Raw genomic sequence first — 18,775 nt, forward strand, 5'->3', positions numbered from 1 at the left:
TATTTGTATTCGTTTACAATCTACAGAACACTTGGCTTGTATATAGACATTGTATGTTGTTGGTCTTTGTGGCTTTTTATACTATATTGACTTGTTTTCATGATCAGAGTCCCCTTTTCAACTTGATTTGATTATGACAAGAGAGACTGCGTAGTTATCAGGCAGTGACTATTTGTCCACTATTTCTGGTGTTGTTGTAAACTGAAACTTTAATGAACATTATATTTTACTTTATGGGTTATTTGAGACATATGCTTTCTGATTGCTTATAATAAATCTTATGTTTGCCATACATTTCTGTCGATAAACATGTGCAGAAGTATTGAGAAACTGCATTCTACATGTTCATTTGAGTAATTCTTTAAGGTGTAAGTTAGGGTATTCATGTTTAGCCTGTTCAGGTTGAGGAACAGTTTACCAACATTTTGAGGAGGAAAACCTTCTTATTAAGAACTTAAAAAGACAAAATCATCATTTTACTTGAAGTCCAACTCTGGCAGCTCTGAAAGTATCATGTCACTCTTTCTGTCTCTTTGATCAATATATAAAACAGTGTCAAACTCACGGTTGTGTTAAGAGAGCTCTTATTGAGCGTTCGAACTATGAACTTGGAGTTATTATAATGCATCCATGATACAGTGAAAATATCTGGGTCACTAGTTATGCAATAACATTAAAAGTATGTCATGTTTGAATTGTATCGCAGACTTCCTGCAATTTTGGTACTAGATTTTTTTGCTGACCAATTGGGAGGCCCTATAACGATTACGATAATTTCGTGCGACAGACAGAACTGACCAATGGCAAGAGGGCTTTTCAGCTCGTTTGACCAATAGGATGAGACGAGGTGTATTTGAACGGTGAAAAGCGGGCTCGCAAACATTCGAGAGGGAAACAAAGAAGGAGTCAACATCTCGCCACTGTTGGACGCAAAAACTGGAATATTTGACTTTTTCCCCATCAGGATATTTTGGCAATCATATAAGGTAACTTTAAAACCTCATCGATTGCGTCGCACAACAACAGAAACATCTAGTTTGGCGTTTACATAAACGTAAGTTGTCAGAGTCGCTTGCTCTCGGCTAACTTGGATGACCTTAGCCTAACTGTTAGCCACGCTCGCTTAGCGATGCTAACTATACGTTTCTGCCTCGATGGACACTATAATATTTAGCCAGTCTGCTTTATTTCTAATTCTGAATGTTAACTAATATTAAAAACCTCTCCACCAGGTTTCCGTCATGTCTCATAAGCAGATCTACTACTCTGATAAATACGACGATGACAAATACGAGTACAGGTATGTATGACTCATGTTACAACATGCAATTTAACTTTGTCAGTGTGTCAACGCTGTTCTATAACTACATTAACAACGTTACAAAGGTGGCAATGTGTTGAAACTGTCGTCAGTTATGTAACACGATACATCATAATTATATTTATCTATAGGCATGTAATGCTACCCAAAGAAATTGCAAAGCGTGTACCCAAGACCCATTTGATGTCGGAGACCGAGTGGAGGAACCTGGGGGTCCAGCAGAGCCAAGGATGGGTGCATTACATGATCCACCAGCCAGGTATTATATCTTGTTTTTAGGTAGGGATGATGTCTTTAACAAATTATCTGGAAATATTCCAGTAGTAAACAAAGAAGTCCTCAATAGCTTTCCCTTATCAGTTTGTGATTAATATTGTTTCCTTGGCCCAGCTCTGTTGCTGGGACTAGTGACAGGCCAATTTAACAAACGCCATTTTGGCTGTTTCTGTCACTGAGACCGTTCATAGATGAGCACTTTAGCACACATGCTGAACTATCATTCATGGAAGGACATGTGTGTTAGTTATTAGATACACAGTATATTACTATTTGCACTAGTTAACATCATTGGTAGATAATTTGAGGGGCCCAGATATGTAAATAGTGGCTGGAGACTATGACAACAATAAACAGTGAGACCTGTACCCATCACGATGGACCATTAAGTTTAGAAACGTGTAGCTGTAGATTTTCAGGTTTCTAATGGCTATCACAAAAGTACAGTGCCATAATTAATGAGCCGTTCCAAGACATTTGTTCTGATCAAGTGTGAAAATGAGATTCTAATCTAGATAGCAATGTTGAAGTTTAATAAAAGTGCATGTCTATCTATTTGAGTCAAATATGTATAAATTGGCTTCTGTGCCTTTTTTTTTCTTTTTCTTAAGTCTACATTTTTATAGTAGAGAAATTGTTTGACCACAGGACACTAACTTTTGACAGTAAGGCTGCAGATTACAAATGCAATATGTCACAAAATCTGCATTTACAAAAAAAGTTGAAGCCTTTTTCTTGTATTTTGTTGGCCCCCTTTTTTTGTCTTAGCTAGTGTAATTGCCAGGAAGGGGACCCACCCCATCTGGATGTCCTTTTTATGTAGAAGATGAAAGATACAAAGTCTGGTGGGGGGCTGATGTTATAATGGGTAAAGTTGCACCTTTTTGAAGAGGTGGTACAGAATTATAGTTGGTTATAAACGGTTCAATAGTTTCCTTCATAAGGAATTAAAGCATCATTATCTCTGCTTATATGTTGTGTGCCTTCCTCCTTCAGAGCCACACATCTTGCTGTTCCGGCGCCCTCTGCCCGGCCAAAAGTCATAAGGGAGAGGTTCTCTGGGTCCTTTGGAAGATCAGTCCTACTTATGTGCCACATATCAACTCATCAAATCGGGATCATGCAAGTAGGTGACTTGTGATTCGGGCTGATCATGTTGGACCGAGAGAAGGACTATCACATTTATGAACAGTGGTTGTGGAGTATGCGTTGAAGGAAAAAAAAAATCATCACCCTTCTCTTGGGGAAAAGACTTCTTCATGTGTTAACAGCGACACGCCGTCTGCCAGAAACCTTCAAATCATCTTACACTGTCTTTTTGACTTAACCTATCTGTCCAACTTGCTGAACCTGCTTGGATATTCCAGCTTTTTAGAACTATTGTTATAAGATGTGGGGAGTGAAGCTTGTTCAAACATTCTAACAGAGTGCTTTCTGGGTCAAGCTCGGGTCAGAACTCAAGCCAGAATAGTTGGATCCCAAATTAAGTTAGACTCTGAAACATCAAATTGCGGTTTTAAGTGACATGTTGCTGCTTGGTTTAAATGACACTGTAAATTTGGCATTTAACAATTTTTGTCATGTGCATGGAAAGCCGTATCTGAAAGAGTCACATAGAAACTGGTTTTGATCTCTTTTCCATAAGAGCATATTATAATAGCTTTGGCCTACTTTAAAACAAAACATTTTGATGGGTCTGATTTGTACTAGTGAGCTGCTCAGTATTTATGAATGTCTTGCCTTTTCTGAAATAAATGTAAACTTTTAAATCTTGTTAGTGTGCACTTGGGTTTTGGCAGTATTTGGTGGTTTACAACTACTGTACAATTACACAGAGCCACTTGACACATGAAAATGCATGTGAAAATAATAAAAAAAATGGAGGTTGACAGCTTTGATGGCAGACACGACCCTAAAAATGCTCTTAATAAATCCGGATCATTGAATGAGATGTTGGAAAGCCAATTGCATTTATTTTGGATTTTTTGGTATTTACAAATATTGCATTAAGGCACTTGTTTTCATTGTCAAACTCATTCTGAATACCTGCACCCACTCTGACATGTTTGTATGTACCTTCTGTCCCTTCTTTTTTTTTTTTTTTTGTTTTTTTTTTACTGCCACATACTGAACTGCTCTATCAATGAGGCTAAAATGTTGCCTTGAAAAGTTGTTCTGTGAACTTGTGCCTTTTTGTAAGGTATTACATGTGTAGGTATAGATCTGTTCTACCTTTCAGAATTATTAAAAAAAAAAAACAATATTGGCAAAGTTATGATGCATTCAGTCTTTAATGAAACAACTGACATGAAATAGGTGTTGGATGAAATCCCTGTACCTTAAGAATTATTGTGTGTGAGAGATGGGGTTTGGTCATTTGAGAATAACACTAGAATATTGGATTACTACAGATGTGGAATTGATAATGCCCCATTTTGTATTGCAACAGTATGCTGCTGCATTAAAATGGAAACATTTACTTAACCACATTTGCCATTTTCACTATAGTATACATCTATTTGAACATAATCTGTGAAAGAGGCTCACAGGAAATTCAATTGGGCCCATTGCAACAATGCTTTAAATGTTTATTTTAACCCTGCTTTCTACTTTCTTTGGAAAACTTTGCTTATCAAATAGAGTGCTAAGTGTGACCTCCAATCCTTCATGTTTCTGTATGAACCATTTATTTGGCTACACCAGATCCAATTGGTCCCAATCATTGATTTAAAAAAAATAATAAAATAAATGAAAAAATAAAACTATTGAAAAGCTGAAGTGTTATCCCTGTTTACAACACCAAATCTTTGGCCGTCATACAGCTTTTTTTTTTTTTTTTTTTTTAATTGATACAGACATACTACTTTCCTGTATGACCCCAGAAACGACTAGCAGTTTCTTCACAGCTTCATTACAAATCAACATGTGTGCTACTGGAATAACTGAGCCAAAACTGTGCTGTAAGTGTGTACGATAATCAGGTGTTGTGGCACATCACCATACCTGTATAGTGTAATGTGATGCGCCCTGCTGGGATAAAGCTGTGATCTGACAAAACAAGCAGGCATGTATGCCAGACAGCACACCTCCATGAATGTGTGATATTATGGTACACAGTTGTTCTTCTTCCAATGGCACAGTAATACTTCATCTGTCATCTGGCACCATCACTGAACTCTTGTTTTTCTTATTATGATATTACCACTCAAACAGTTCCAGTGTCTCCCATTTCATGTGTAATATGGGTCTCATCCACCAGTAAATGTCTGTGGGCTTAATGGACAAAATGTTTTATTTAATGGGCAAGTCATTATGATGGTGTACGTGCATGAAGGGAGAGGCAGGCGCAGCATCTGCCACACATTTAAAAGTTAGTTAGTTGGTGTAAACGACTGGTGGATTATTGCTGTACAGAGGCTTCAATGAACAGGCAATAACAAAAACGTGAGGTTGGATAATTCAGAGGATAGGTTGGATAATTCAGAGGATATGTTGGTTCAGTTGTCAATTTTAGACAGGATTCAGCTCTTCATAAATTACATTTTGTTCTCTAAGACCTTTTTATAAAAAGTTGTCTTTTAACCTTGCGGGTTATCCAAGAACTGACTGCAACAGTTGCTTGGTAAGAGGCCGAAAGGCTTTGACAGACAGATGCACATAAAAATGTTACGACAGCAAACGGTGTAACAAATTACACCACTTACAACATAAACCTGCCACCACTGATAAGGGAACAAATTTGACTGAAGCAAGAATTTGTGAATATTGCTCTTAGGGCTGCAACCAGCATTGTTTCACATTATCCCATAATCTGATTTATTTTCTCAAATATTTGGTCTATCGAATTACATATATTTTGTCTGTCCAGCAGACAAAAACCCAAAGATGATCAGTTTACTATCATGTAAGACTAAGAAAATGTATTAGAAAATATTTGAGAAGATTGCATGATTGTTGCTCTCTAATTTTCTGTCGATTGATTAATCGTTTCAGGTCTAGTTACTGTTTACATTTTAGCTGACAATTAATGTAGGTCAGTTCTCCAGGTTGCTTCAGCAGCAGTAGCAGCACCGGGTTAGAGAACTGTGGAAGCTGAAGCTGGGGTGCTGCAAGTGGGACAAAAAGTGGGGAAATACTTTCACTGAGCTTTAAGCTGGAGGAGGAGGAGGAAAGGTGATGCTGTAATTAATTTCATCAGGGTGTGGATTCAAGTGTTGCAGTTTGTCATGGGCCTCTGAATTCCCAGCAGCACCCTCGGAGTAAACTGGTGTCCTTTTTTTTGTTTTGGGGTATTGATATGACCAAAAGGCTATCCAGCAGCCTTTTATATAGCAATCAGAAACAGTCAGTTTGTTTCCATTTAGGCAGTACAACCTTAAAAGGGAGATAGTTGCAAAAGGGTTAATGTCTTATTTAGTAATTTGTCTACATAAATTGTCTCTTTGTGATCATAGAATATCTAAATCAAAGAAAACGTCCTGTTTGCCATCACGTCCAGGTGCCTCAGGCTGAATGCTTCTAATAATCAGAGTAAGATATAAACCATTCACAAAACGGTTCAATGCAAGAATGAAAAGCCCCGTTCAAATACAGTAGAACATCAAAAACATGGAGCCCATAGAAATGTCTCTGCTGTGACACACCACTTTTTAAGTTCCACACTTTGGACTGTGGAGGGCAGTACGACACAACTACGGAAAAGGAGGAGGCGATCTACATGTATTCAGTTGTCTTTTTGCATATAAGCTGCTCTGAACTCAAAATGTAAACAAAACGTTTATGACTCAGGGTTACATTTTACTGAATCTGCACTTTCTATGTGTCTGCATCACATTTGTAAAACTATTTGTATAATGTGATCTAACAAAAGCAAATCTGTGTGTCCCCAGATGTGCGCACACACACACACACACACACACACACACACACACACACACACACACACACACACACACACACACACACACACACACACACACACACACACACACACACACACACACACACACACACACACACACACACACACACGCCAACAGTGGGTGCAAACAGAGCTCGTGGCGACAGTCAGACACAGTGGGTAGTAACTGCAGAACTTTGGAAGTCACGGGTAATGGAGGAAAGGAAATGTTTTGTGAATCACAGGGAGATTTCTGACAATTTCTGGAAAATGTTGCCGAGGTAATCACCAGGCTGTGATGGTCAGCAATCTGAGCCTCCTGCTGAGATCCAGAGATGTGTGGTGGGCAGAATAAGATGTTCTGACGCCTTAAGGTGGAAAAAAAAAAAAAGCTTAAGCGTCTGCCAGAGGTATCTATGAATCATGCTGAAAATTGGTTCCTGTTGGAGTCTTAAAGGTAAATGATAACCTAAATCTGTATTTACAGAAAAGCTAGGTGCAGCAAAATAATGAACCAGTTCATCAGGCCAATGTTTGGTGATCTACCAGTAGGCATTTAACTTATAATGTTATTACTAATATTAATGTGCTCATTTTCATAGAAATGATTTGATTCAGAGGATGTTTCACCCTGAAGAAAATGTCGTGGACAAACACTGAGTGGTTGAAATTAGGGCTGCAACTGACAATTATTTCCATTATCAATTAAGCTTATTAAGATCATTATCTCAATTAAATGATTAATTGGTTGGTGTATAAAATGTCAGAAAAGAGTGAAAATTACAGTTTCCTAAACCAAAGGTGACGTTTTCAAATTATGTGTTTTGTCAAATCACATTGGACAAAGAAAAACAGCTAATTATAGCATTTGAGAAGCTGGAACAAGTTTGTCTTTTTTGCTTTTAAAAAATATAATAAATTAAGGAAGATAATTTAACCAATTTAAGTTAGGGTCCATTAGTTCATTTCAAAGCGTCAAAAGCCTGATCATGAAACATTTCTCTTTAAATGTTTGTTTGTAAATTCTTCAATTGAGAAATGCAACTAAAGTTTTTGCAAATAAAAGACACAAACTCTCAGAAGGACATCTTGCTCTCGAGCCTTCGTGAATAGTGGACAGTTTTGCTTAATGATGTCTCATTTTTCATCCCTGTCAGAAATCTGTCTGTGTTGTTCTTCACATGTTGTTCTTTTGTCTGCATAAATCTTGCTAACCTGAATCTTGATAGCCTTGTGGCATCAGAGCACCCTTCATTGGTTATTGTACATGAATCAGATCCATCAGATACGACCCCTCCCCCCTCCACCTTAAAGAGTTTACACTGAGTCAAAATTTACCCAATTTGGGTTAATATGGCATCAATGCAATAATAGCTTAACTTCACCCAGTACCAATGCGTAGAAAGCCATGTTTTAGTTTATTAAACAAACCAACAGTTATGTAAAAATCATACTAAAACAGGGCAGTACAACCGATGGTGCCACATCGACCCAAACTGGGTCAATTTTTAGTGTGTAACTTAACACCCCCTGAAAATCTTTTTTTTATAGTCTTTGCTGGTTTAACGTCTCACCTTGCTGCAATGATGTATAGGTGTACTCCAGGACTCTGTGACATCATTGTCGGGTGTGGTCACAAGTGCAACAGAGCACACCCAACCAGACTCCATCACTGATGCTGGGCGTGGTCAGAGGTGAAACAGGCTTGAAACCTTCAACCAGAGAGGGCAGTGAAATACTACTTTTCGGCCTGGTGTGAAGTTACTCTTCACTGATATAAAAACTATACTCATTTTATACACATACAATCATATTTACAACCTTCTTTCATTCTTGTTGTAGATGTAGCTGCTGCCCTCACCCCTCCCTTTCCAAGCATGTAGGAGAACCTACGGTGACCTACAAGTGCAGTTGCGCCACCAAATTCAAGCTGCCACTTAAGCGTAAAACTGCGAAAGGCCCTCTTTAGAGCCAGTGTTTGTTTTGTCTGTTCTGGGCTACTGTAGAAACATGGCGATGCAACATGGCAGACTCCGTGGAAGAGGACCTGCTCCCTATGTAGATATGAAGGGCTCATTCTAAGCTAACGAAAACACAGCGATTCTTATGAATATTATATACCATTTCTGCCAATTGATCCCCCTAAATCCTATACACTGGTCCTTTCACTTTACCTTTTGGTAGCTGTGAGCCATAAAAACTAATAGTATTGTAAGTTCTGGGTTCGGACAAAGATCCCAACATTATGAACATTTATACAGCATGACAAAATGACAAAGACAAAGTTCTAGTTTGGTATTGGGAATTGACATTGTACCTCCATTCAATAAAGAAAACTTCCAAAAGAGCTCTGAAGTGTTATTAAGTTTAGCCAGGTATATGAATAATTTAAAGGAAATGAAAAGCGGTGAGAGGAAAGTGTGATTCAGGATAACGGGGTGTGAAGATGTGCTCCGTTAAGGACCAGAGGAGAGAAACGACGGAGGGTTTTACACTGAAAGAAGGAGGTGAGACACAAAGAGACAAACAGGGCAAAAGGTAAGTCTTTACAGGAGCAGGTAGGAGAGGGATGTGAATAGAAAAGGAATACAAAAAGGGAAAGTCAGAGAGAAAGGCATTGGGAGAGAGAGGAGAGAAAGAAGGTCAGACAGGGAGATGGAAAGTGCTCTGGCGAGAAGGGGTATTTATGTCTGGGTGTCGTCGACACAGCGGGGAGCCTTCTAAAAGGAAGCCAAGTTTGATACAGAGTGCGAGAGAAGAGAGAGCTGCTGTTTGAAAGACGGCTGATGGAACAAAGAGCCCAAAATTGCTCCATTAGACTGTCCAGAGAATCATATTCTAAAAATGAATTTTAGAACAGCACGAAATAATTCATAAGACTAATCTATCAAAGTATACAAAAAGGAAAAAAACCCGGCAATTCATTGTAAGGTTAATATTCTGTGAAACAACAAACTGTCTGTGATAAATTAATCTTTGAATAATACATTTCACAAAATGTATAATTTAGTTAATGTGATTTACTGATTTGCGTCAGACTGATACTGTCAGGGAAAATGAAAATATGAAATGATCCCTTCCCCCTAAAGACACATGACATGAGACCTTAAGGGCCAGAAGGGCAATTCTGGCAAAAATGAGTGTCATATATTAAATTAAAGCTCCTGGTGGGATCTGTCCAGAGTCAAAGGCACACTGCTGAGCACATTATAGAAGACAAAAAGAAATGGAAAAATAACTTGTTTCAAGTTTTAATACAATATATGAAAAATCCCCACTGTGAGCTTCTTACAAAGCATGTTTTTTTTTCCCCCCACAAAATGAAAGTTAAAAAAGTGAACGTCACTCACTGTGACAGCTTGTTCGCTCCCCTGCAAAGTTTTACATAACCTTGTGACAAGTTGCTTTAACTTTTTCAAAATGGCCTTAAATACTGCACAAGTTTGGCACATTATAATGTTGTATTATAATATATTCAAAAAGACTTACAATGCAGTATGTGTCAAACTGATTATGTCCTTGTACTGTATTAAAAAAAATACAATATCCAAATGTCACATAGCATAAGACAAGTTTCAATAAATGTAATGACAAAGTATTATATGTAATATGGTGTTTAGGTCTATAGAACCTGACTGAAGTATGTGTTACCCAAATTTCAGCTTTACTCTTTGGCTAATATGGCATTTAAGACACACACACTTTTGTCACAACAGTTTTCTCAGATAAGATTTAAAATAATCATAGATTCAGTCTAGTGTTTAACAGTTCCAATTTTACAGAGAATTAGTGCTGCAAAACTAAATGAGGACATAAATTAAACTTCCAAGGAGCCGTGTTTAACACCACATTAATGTTGTTGAACCGTGGCAATATTGTAAAAACTGAGTGAAAGTGCTAACCACACTGCAGATTCAGAGACCTCTGAGCAAAGTCAATGACATTCTGTACAGTCAAATGTTTTCTAAGGTTTTCATGGCTTCTCAAGTTGTATACATTTCATCTGAAACAACATAAAATCCTATTATGGCAGCATTTATATTAAGGTTTTCAGGATCAGACCTTAACATTTACCACAAATATTCACGGTAATTGAAATAGCTGGCTTTGTCTTACCTCTCCTCCAGCTGAGAGCACAATATTCTTTTGTGACGAGCAAAATACATACAGTGCAAATTTGACTTGTATTGGTTGATGAACGATACCCCTTCCTTGCGTTGAACCTGCCAATAGCCAATATTTTTCATTGTCTTTAAAATGTTCCACGCCAAAAATATGTGGTTCCCATTGAATTTTACTCCTGGCAAGATGTTTGTATGTAAATGTTGTATGAACAAATCAATGGACTGGTTCAACTAAGGTTTGATTTCTTCTAGTGTGTAATTGAGCATTTCAAACCAGCATTGATTTTAAGGTTGTTTATGGGCGGCGCAACCAGCTGTAAACATAACATTGACGTATTATCATCTCATTAAGTTTATATGGCAAGTATGCCAGCAAACAGTTGCCTATTTACACATCCAGCAGACGCAAAGCAACATTGGCATTCAGTTGGAGTCGAGTTTCTGGTCACCTGGAGAATGTAAGTCCAATAAAATAGTCCAACCTAAATTTCTGACCTGCCAGAAATCCAACCAATCGTGCGAGAGCCAGATCGTTCGGGCAATTAATCAGGCAGGTGACCTCCTCAAACTGCACGTCAAACGACAACTGATCTGGCAGAAATTTGGCGACCAATTCATGGCAAAAATCAGGCTTGATCTGTTCAGAGTCTGGCCGGCTCAATGTGTGCATTCTTACCAGTTCCTCATCTTGTCCTTGTTTCCACTGAACACTGGTCGAAGCTTAGTCAGTAAACAAGATATCAAATGAGTTCATCCACTTAAGTGGAACTGAAACCTACCGCAAGAGGTTAAAGCCTGAGCCAGCTCTAACTCATCCACCTCCACCAATCACTCCTGTTGGTAAAAAGGTCCTCTAATGGAGTCAGCCGGTCAGGCATTGATCTGGTCTGAGGAGCGACTCTGGCACCTCTGGTGATACAGATTTTAAGATGTTTGGTTATGGGCACGTTGCCGGTTAGCTGTATTGATCTTGCCTTGCAGACTCTGCTCATTGGACTTTATGGCGTGTTTGTGTAAGAGCCTTTCTATGAGTTGGCCCCATTGAAAAGGATATTGAGATTGGCAGTGCAAGTTCTTTCATGAGCAGGCCTGTTGGGATTGCTAGCGGCACGCTGAGTCCGACAGCAGAAAAATCAGTAATGAGTCCGACAGCAGAAAAATCAGTAATGTCTGTCGATATGAGCAGCAGGGGTCAAGCTGCCTGTCCTTATAATGCTCCACTGTAAACACAATACACAGCGTTTTGGGGTCTCTTAGTTTCCTCTCCATCATTCCCCGGAGGTAGCTTTAAGGCTGACAGAAATATTATCCAACCATATTTTTGGATTACATCCTGAGACTCTATTCAAAGGGAATACGGCTCAAAATGAAATCAGTCTTAAACACTGTGGCACTGGCTCATGTATTTTCAAGAGGTCTTTGCGAGAGGTGGGTTATAAATCAATTTTATGATCGACTGAGCGCTTTATCTTGATTTTCAACCTTGGCAGATCCTTTAGGGGTCTTTTAAACATTAGTATATTTCTTGCACTGGCGAGTGGCGGTCGAAGCGTCTGACTGCTCTCTTTATGTAGAACAAGGCAACTCAATCTGGGCTGATTCAATGACTCACGCGTATAAATGAGGCATATTAAACTGCACCTGTTGATGGGATGTTGGGAGCAAATGGAGTGCGTGTGATTGTGCGTTTGCATGGCGTATTGATCCATCTGGAGAAGAGCTGGGGAGGACTTCCACATGGCCTTGATGTGTGAGAGGCCGTCTGGACCTGGAGACTGCACTATTGATCAGCATGTCGAGTCTTAAGTAGCCTCTCCATTCAGGCCCCTTGACGGCAACACACTTCCAAAATGACAGTAATCAATGGAAATGGTTAAATGACCCCACACAACTCAAATGTTATGAATTGCCTTGGCACCGTGGATTTATCTTTGTGGATTATGGAGCACAGTCTGACTTATTGACCACTCGTGAGGCTACTTATCCTCCCTCAGGATAGACATTGTGTCAAACTCCAGCTTTGTGTTTATGAACTATACTCCCAGTGAGTCAGTGAATCTTTACTTCTGTTCCCTTGCTGCTGCAAAAGACCCTCTTTGCATGATAGATAGGCAATATATGAGCCATTTTCCCCTTTTCACTCCTCACTGCTTGTAATCCAAACACATTTGAGTGTGATGGTTGTCAAATGGTAGCGGGTAATCAGACACAGACAAAAAATGAATAATGCATCACAATATGTCTGGCTATCATTGTGTTGATTATTGTCAGAACGAGCCAGAGCACTGTTGTTGAAATGAAAAGACATTCAGCTCAGCTGTAGCTCTACATCCAACAGCAAAGTATACATCGACAGCTAACCCTCCCTAACATATAGTTACAATATACTGCAGCACAATACTCGAAAAAGCCAGAAATGCAATTGTCAGTTCCTTCCCCGTACATTGTAAGCTCAAGAGGCGGGTAGTCAAGTCGTCTGTCACTTCACTTTGCCCCAGTACTATAGACACATTGACAAACAGTATAAAGTAGACAATTGAGATTGATACAACCGTAGAGACACACAGAAAGCTCTGGACATAACAAAGCAGACCATAGCAGCAGCACTGTATTCTCACCGAAAGCTCACACACAACAGTTACGGACGCCTGGGCTCGAGCGATCAAGAAGGGAATGGAAATATCAGAATATGCAGACTGAACAAAATGAAATACAGACTTGTACGTACAAATGATCACATATGTCATTAGACAAAGCAAAAATGGTAAATTGGTGTAATTATTATTTTTTATTTATTTTTTTATTTATTTTTTACAAATTTGCAACAATTTCTCCTTTTGATTCATAAGCCGTGGAATCGTGTTGGTGGTGATTTGTGATGATCATTACAGTGTGAGGACAGCGTTTAGGGGGAGGACTTCTCACATCAGCGAGAGTGACAAAGACAGAGAGTGAAAGCAGTGAAAGTGTGAGAAACTAATTGTAAAAATGACAGCAGCATTTAGCCGCTGTTAAACAGCAGAGCTAAAAGGTGGCATGCTGCAGAGAGGGCACTTTATTGACTCGTTAGCCATTAGAGAGCGAAAAAAATGTCTACACTTAATTGCTTAATGTTGTACTATTAGTGCCATATCTTGGTATAAGTGAATTGAACTCAGAGCTGCAGTGTTATGAAAACCATAGGGGAGAATGGACATGTATGATAAAGTGGCATGAATGTCCATAGCATGTATATAAAAACTATAATCTTATCTGACAAGAGTCTGACATTTCGGTGCTGCTATTGCAATTTTACAGAGCATTACATGATGACAAGCCCTCTCCATTTTTATCTAAGCCTTAATGCTTTTAGCCCCACTTTCTGAATTAGCTGTCAGCCACTGTGGTCTCCTTCTCAATGCTTCTTTGGAGCTCAAATGACTGAATTAGGCTCTACCTTTAAAGATAATTGCTTAATTGGGGTCTTTTCATATGCTGTCGGTAGCTGAGGACCTGAGAAAGGCTCTGATAACTCTGTAATTATGCGGCTACAGCAGATATACGCATTTGTGGTGGAGCTGTGAAGAATGAGCTGACAGCCTTGTGCTCTCTCTATGTCCACTCTCCCTCCATGGACTCCTGAGATGCAGCTAAAATTGCAGGGCCTCTTTCAATTCAAATACATGAGTGTTTGCGTGTGCGGCCGTCTGAGTGTGTCTGCATTGTCAGGACTCGTGACTGTATGTCAGTATATGAACAAGACGTCAGAGTATGTCTGAATTCGTCCAGGCTGCAGGTATGTCTGGGAAAAAATCTTTGCCTCTGCTTTTATTCCTGCTGCACTGCCACTGCCTCCTATTTGAAAGGTGGAAGAGCACTATTACATGGTACATCTTCTTCCTTCTAGTACAGCTCTTGGATACAAAGTGTCAGATGAAGTCTATTTGTGTAAGCTGTTTTTGGGGGGAACATCACATACATGGCGGCAGCTTTCACCTGAGTCTTTTTTCCAAAGGCTTGGCTGTCAATATAACTTTGCCCGTAGAGAGCAGATGAGATGTACTGTGGTGGGGAGGGAGCGTGGAGAGGGGTAAATACAGTTATGGTCTGAGGTGAATAACAGTTGGGTGTCAGAGGAAGAAGAGGGAGCCAGAGTGGGAAGGAGGGAGGGAGGATAAGAGGTAGCGAGCAGGGGGCAAGGGGGACTGGAGCCACCACGGGAAGAGGGGGGGGGGGGGGGGGGGATTAGTTTTGCTCCGGTAACGACAGATCATAAAAACACGGAGGGGACGGAAGAAGAGAAGAAAAAGAGAGAAGGGGGGAGGATTAGTGCCACTTCAGGAATGACAGAACATGGGGGAGTGAGAGAAAGAGGAGTGGGATGGGAGTTGGGAGGAATCCTGGGAGTTTAGTTAGGATTAGTTTTGCTTCAGGGGCTGGGGATTGAATGAGGGAGAGGGAGTTGGGTGATCTGGGTGGCGTCATGAAAACAAAACCTCTTATCAATCAATTGTTGACAAAGTGAGACCCAGAACAATCTCTCTCACCCTGCACTCCCAGCCCTCCGGGATGCGTATATTTACTGGACGTCACTGGAAGCACACTTGATGACTAATGATGCCGTAGTAAATAAAAGCGTTGACCTGCAGTCTGTGACTATCATAAGAAATCCTGTATGAAATAATATCTCCAAAAAATAATATGTAATTGGTTTTTAGACAATCTATTTTCATGTATCCTATACATCAATGATTCCCAACATTTTGAGCCATTCTAGCAGCAGGTAAGTCAATGTCGGTCGGTCAGTCAGTCCACCACTTTGGCCCAGATTGAAATATCAACTTCAAATGACAACAATTGGATGGATTGCCATGGAATTCATTAATTCCCAAAGGATGAATCCTAATGGTAAACATTATACCTGCTTAGCATCAGCATGTTAGCATTGTCATTGTGAGCATGTTAGCATGCTGACATTAACATTTAGCTCAAAAAACTACTTGCTTTAGTAGGTTACATATTTTTATAAGCTATGAGAACTTGGATTGTTATTTTGAATAAGTTGAATGGTAAAACTATCGAGTATTTCACAAGAAAATAGATGAGAGAAAGCTCTGAAAATATAACCATTTTATGTGGCATATAAGCACAATGTGGCAGAAAAAAGTTTGTTTTTCCCACCCCCACTGTTACTGTAACCACTGTTATATATTAATTTTGTGTCTGCTTGTAAAACAGTGGGTAAACAGAGTGTGACCGACCAGAAGATGGGACACGTCACCTCATCAGCAGATTCAAATTCCTCTTGTTTTCTGGAGGTAGTCCATCCCTAAAAATCACGACTAATTACCTCCATCAGTCGAAAACAAGAAACTAGTTTGCAACACATGAATCAGAATGAGCATCTACAGCTGTTCCTTTTTCAGTTGGCAGGAATCTCTTGTTGCCCATATTTTGCATTGGGAATGAAAGATATGCTTGTGAGATATTTTTTGCTTTTATTGAGACCATTAGGGAGTCTTTTACATAGAAATAGTGCACAACAGGGTGTTCTTTCCTGTGATAGAGAGTATGAAAATGATGCAATAACAAAACATTTGTGGTGTCTGAAGTTTTCTTCAAAGTTGTCTAGATATAAGAGGAAAAATGAGAGAACAAGAAAGATTGCTAACTAGCTCCCTGGTTATTAGAGACTTTGCATAGCAGCCAAAAAAAAGAACAAATAGCCTGTGTAATGCTTAATTGGAATAAACACTATGGCTGGATCACATCTTTGGCTAGTCGAGTTTCTTGGATGAAACCCATTTTATAAAAATATGGCAACAACAGACGTCTTCTGTTTTTCTCTGCCAAAATGTACAGGTAGTGAGAACTGACTGACACGTTTCCAAGCCAGGTGAATGTTTCCATGAAGCTCCATGTATTTTCTTTATGCTGTGCCCTGACAGGAAGTGATGGGGGAGAAAAGAAAAAGGGAGAGAGAGAGAGAGAGAGAGAGAAAGCAACGGGTAACGATGACTGGCCTATTAACAGGGCTGGTTGTCAGTGTCAGTGGGCTCAGCTGTGGACAGTGGGCAACAGTAGTTGCAGAGGAACATTGTTAAAAAGGAGCAGCACTGTCAGATCTGGACATTCTCCTAAAGTGTACATGGCTGAGGTCACAGGGCGCATGGTTAACACTAGCAAAAGAGAATAACAAGTCCGGCGCTTTGTACAGATTGACTCTGAAGACTGTCCCAATGTGAATATCAAACCTCCACCGTGACAAATAGGCAAAGAGGGCGAGGGATGAAGGGCCAGGCGAGAGTTGTGAAAAGAGGGAAACAGTGAATTGATGGAAAGAGGTTGCTGGAGGGGGGGGGCAAAAGGGATGTGAGGCAGATGGAGAGAGGTGACAGTGCAGGGAGAGAGAGGGAGAGAGAAAGAGAGAAAGAAAGAGACAGAAAGGGGGAAGGTTTGTGTTTAATTAGCAGCCCTGGAGAGTGTCTTGGTTGAGCCAAGAAGGAACATGGGATGCTCTCTAATTGGCCCTGCTCTGTGGAGAGGGAGGGAAGGAGGAAAAGTGAGAAAGAGAGGAGACAGACACAAGAGGGAGGAGAAGAAAAGGAGGAGGAATGACTGGACTTTTGTCTGCTCGGCTGCACGTGTATATGAGCAAGCTGTTGTGTATGCATTTATCCATAAAGATACGTATCCTTAGTTACTGTACTCATTACATCAAGTTTACCATACTCATTTATGTTTTGTATAACATTCTGTGGTAAACTATGTTGTGTTAGTTAATAATTCCACGATACTATTTTGCAGAGACTGTTGCAGAGTTTTCAAAGTTTTATTATTAAATAGGTATTATTTAATCAATTACAGCTCTATAACTACTGTCATTGTTTATGTATCACATTTCATTTAATTGTTCAACTTTTTTGGGAATGTGCTTATTTGCTTTGTTGCCTAGAGTTAGATGAGGCAATTGATACCACTCTCATATCTGTCCTTTAAATATGGAGCTGGAGCCAGGAGACAGTTAGCTTAGCTGGAAACAATCCAATCCATTTTTTGTACATATTTAACAAACAAGATAATTAGTGAGCTGTAGAGGTGCTGATAGGCTGATTTTTTTAACCTTTCAGTCTTCAAGTTAAGCCACAGTATGCCAACCAGCTGCTGGCTGTAGCTTCATATTTACCATACAAACATGAGAGCCATATTGAACTTCTCTTCTAACTCGTGGCCAGAAAGCCAATGAGTGAATCTCGAGAAATATTGTACTACTTTCTCATTCGTTGCTTATTCATGTCCTCATATGTCAGGGACATTTTAGTTCCTACATGCTGATTTTTTCATGGGGCACAGTTGTGCGTGCAACAGACCCTGAGAAAGTGAAGTTGGGTGTTTACTGACTTGCTGTGTTGGTGTTGATGCTACCAATCAATAATTCAGGGTTATAGGTAGACAGATAAGACTATACAACCAAATGTATGGTGACACTCTTTTCCACATATATTTGGGTCTAGTTCTGAATGAATCAGTTTGGATACAGACGCTTTGTGTAACTTGATGTAACAGAGCTCAGCCAGACGCCACTGAAACTGACTCTGACTCTGCATTCAGTTGTGTTAGCTGGAGGAACAAGGAGGAACTCTTCCCAGAAGAGTGGAGGCTGTTATAGCAGCATATTAATGCCCATCATTTTGGAATGAGATGTTTAACAATTACAGATGGGTGTAATGTTTGAGTTGTCCTATTTGTATAGAATATAGTAGAAAGTGGTGGTTTTAGATAGATAGATAATGTACACAGAGAGCAATAAAAATACGTAACTTTCTACAATGATATTCTCACGTATTGACGTATGTCACAGTAATGTGTGTGTGTGCTTTCGCTACACAGGGTCAAGGAGAAACTTGGTTGCCATGACACGCAACAAAGAGGAGAGGAGAGAAAGCTCAGAGGATATGAATAAGGGAGCAGCAGAGATGGATGAGGGGAGTGGGGAGAGGCAGGAGAGAGACAGAGATGGATGGAGTGAAGAGTCTGGCTGTACAGGGGCACAGCCACGGAGAGAGACAATTCACAGATGCACAGAGGAGATCTGGGAGAGGCTTTGGAAAAAATGACAAGTCAAGAAGTTGGGGAAGGAGGGATAATGAGCAAAGACAGAGAGGAAGGAGTGTG

General features: G+C 39.8%; 1 protein-coding gene across 1 annotated transcript; it reads left to right on the forward strand.

The window, feature by feature from the left end:
• The first annotated feature begins 901 nt into the window (after positions 1 to 901).
• On the forward strand, positions 902 to 4,307 carry cks1b (CDC28 protein kinase regulatory subunit 1B). Its single transcript, XM_070921800.1, has 4 exons — positions 902 to 986; positions 1,233 to 1,300; positions 1,453 to 1,580; positions 2,594 to 4,307. The coding sequence occupies exons 2-4, from the start codon at positions 1,242 to 1,244 to the stop codon at positions 2,641 to 2,643; spliced, it is 237 nt and encodes a 78-aa protein (XP_070777901.1). The 5' UTR covers positions 902 to 986; positions 1,233 to 1,241; the 3' UTR covers positions 2,644 to 4,307.
• The last annotated feature ends 14,468 nt before the right edge of the window (positions 4,308 to 18,775 follow it).

This window comes from Enoplosus armatus, chromosome 16, assembly GCF_043641665.1.
Source record: "Enoplosus armatus isolate fEnoArm2 chromosome 16, fEnoArm2.hap1, whole genome shotgun sequence".
NCBI classification, from domain to species: Eukaryota; Metazoa; Chordata; class Actinopteri; order Centrarchiformes; family Enoplosidae; genus Enoplosus; species Enoplosus armatus.

Excerpts from the sequence above, each read along its gene's own strand:
- cks1b (XM_070921800.1), top strand. The coding sequence starts at position 1,242 with ATGTCTCATAAGCAGATCTACTACTCTGATAAATACGACGATGACAAA. Across the intron at positions 1,301-1,452 it reads GATGACAAATACGAGTACAG|GCATGTAATGCTACCCAAAG; the intron begins GTATGTATGACT and ends ATTTATCTATAG. Across the intron at positions 1,581-2,593 it reads TTACATGATCCACCAGCCAG|AGCCACACATCTTGCTGTTC; the intron begins GTATTATATCTT and ends TTCCTCCTTCAG.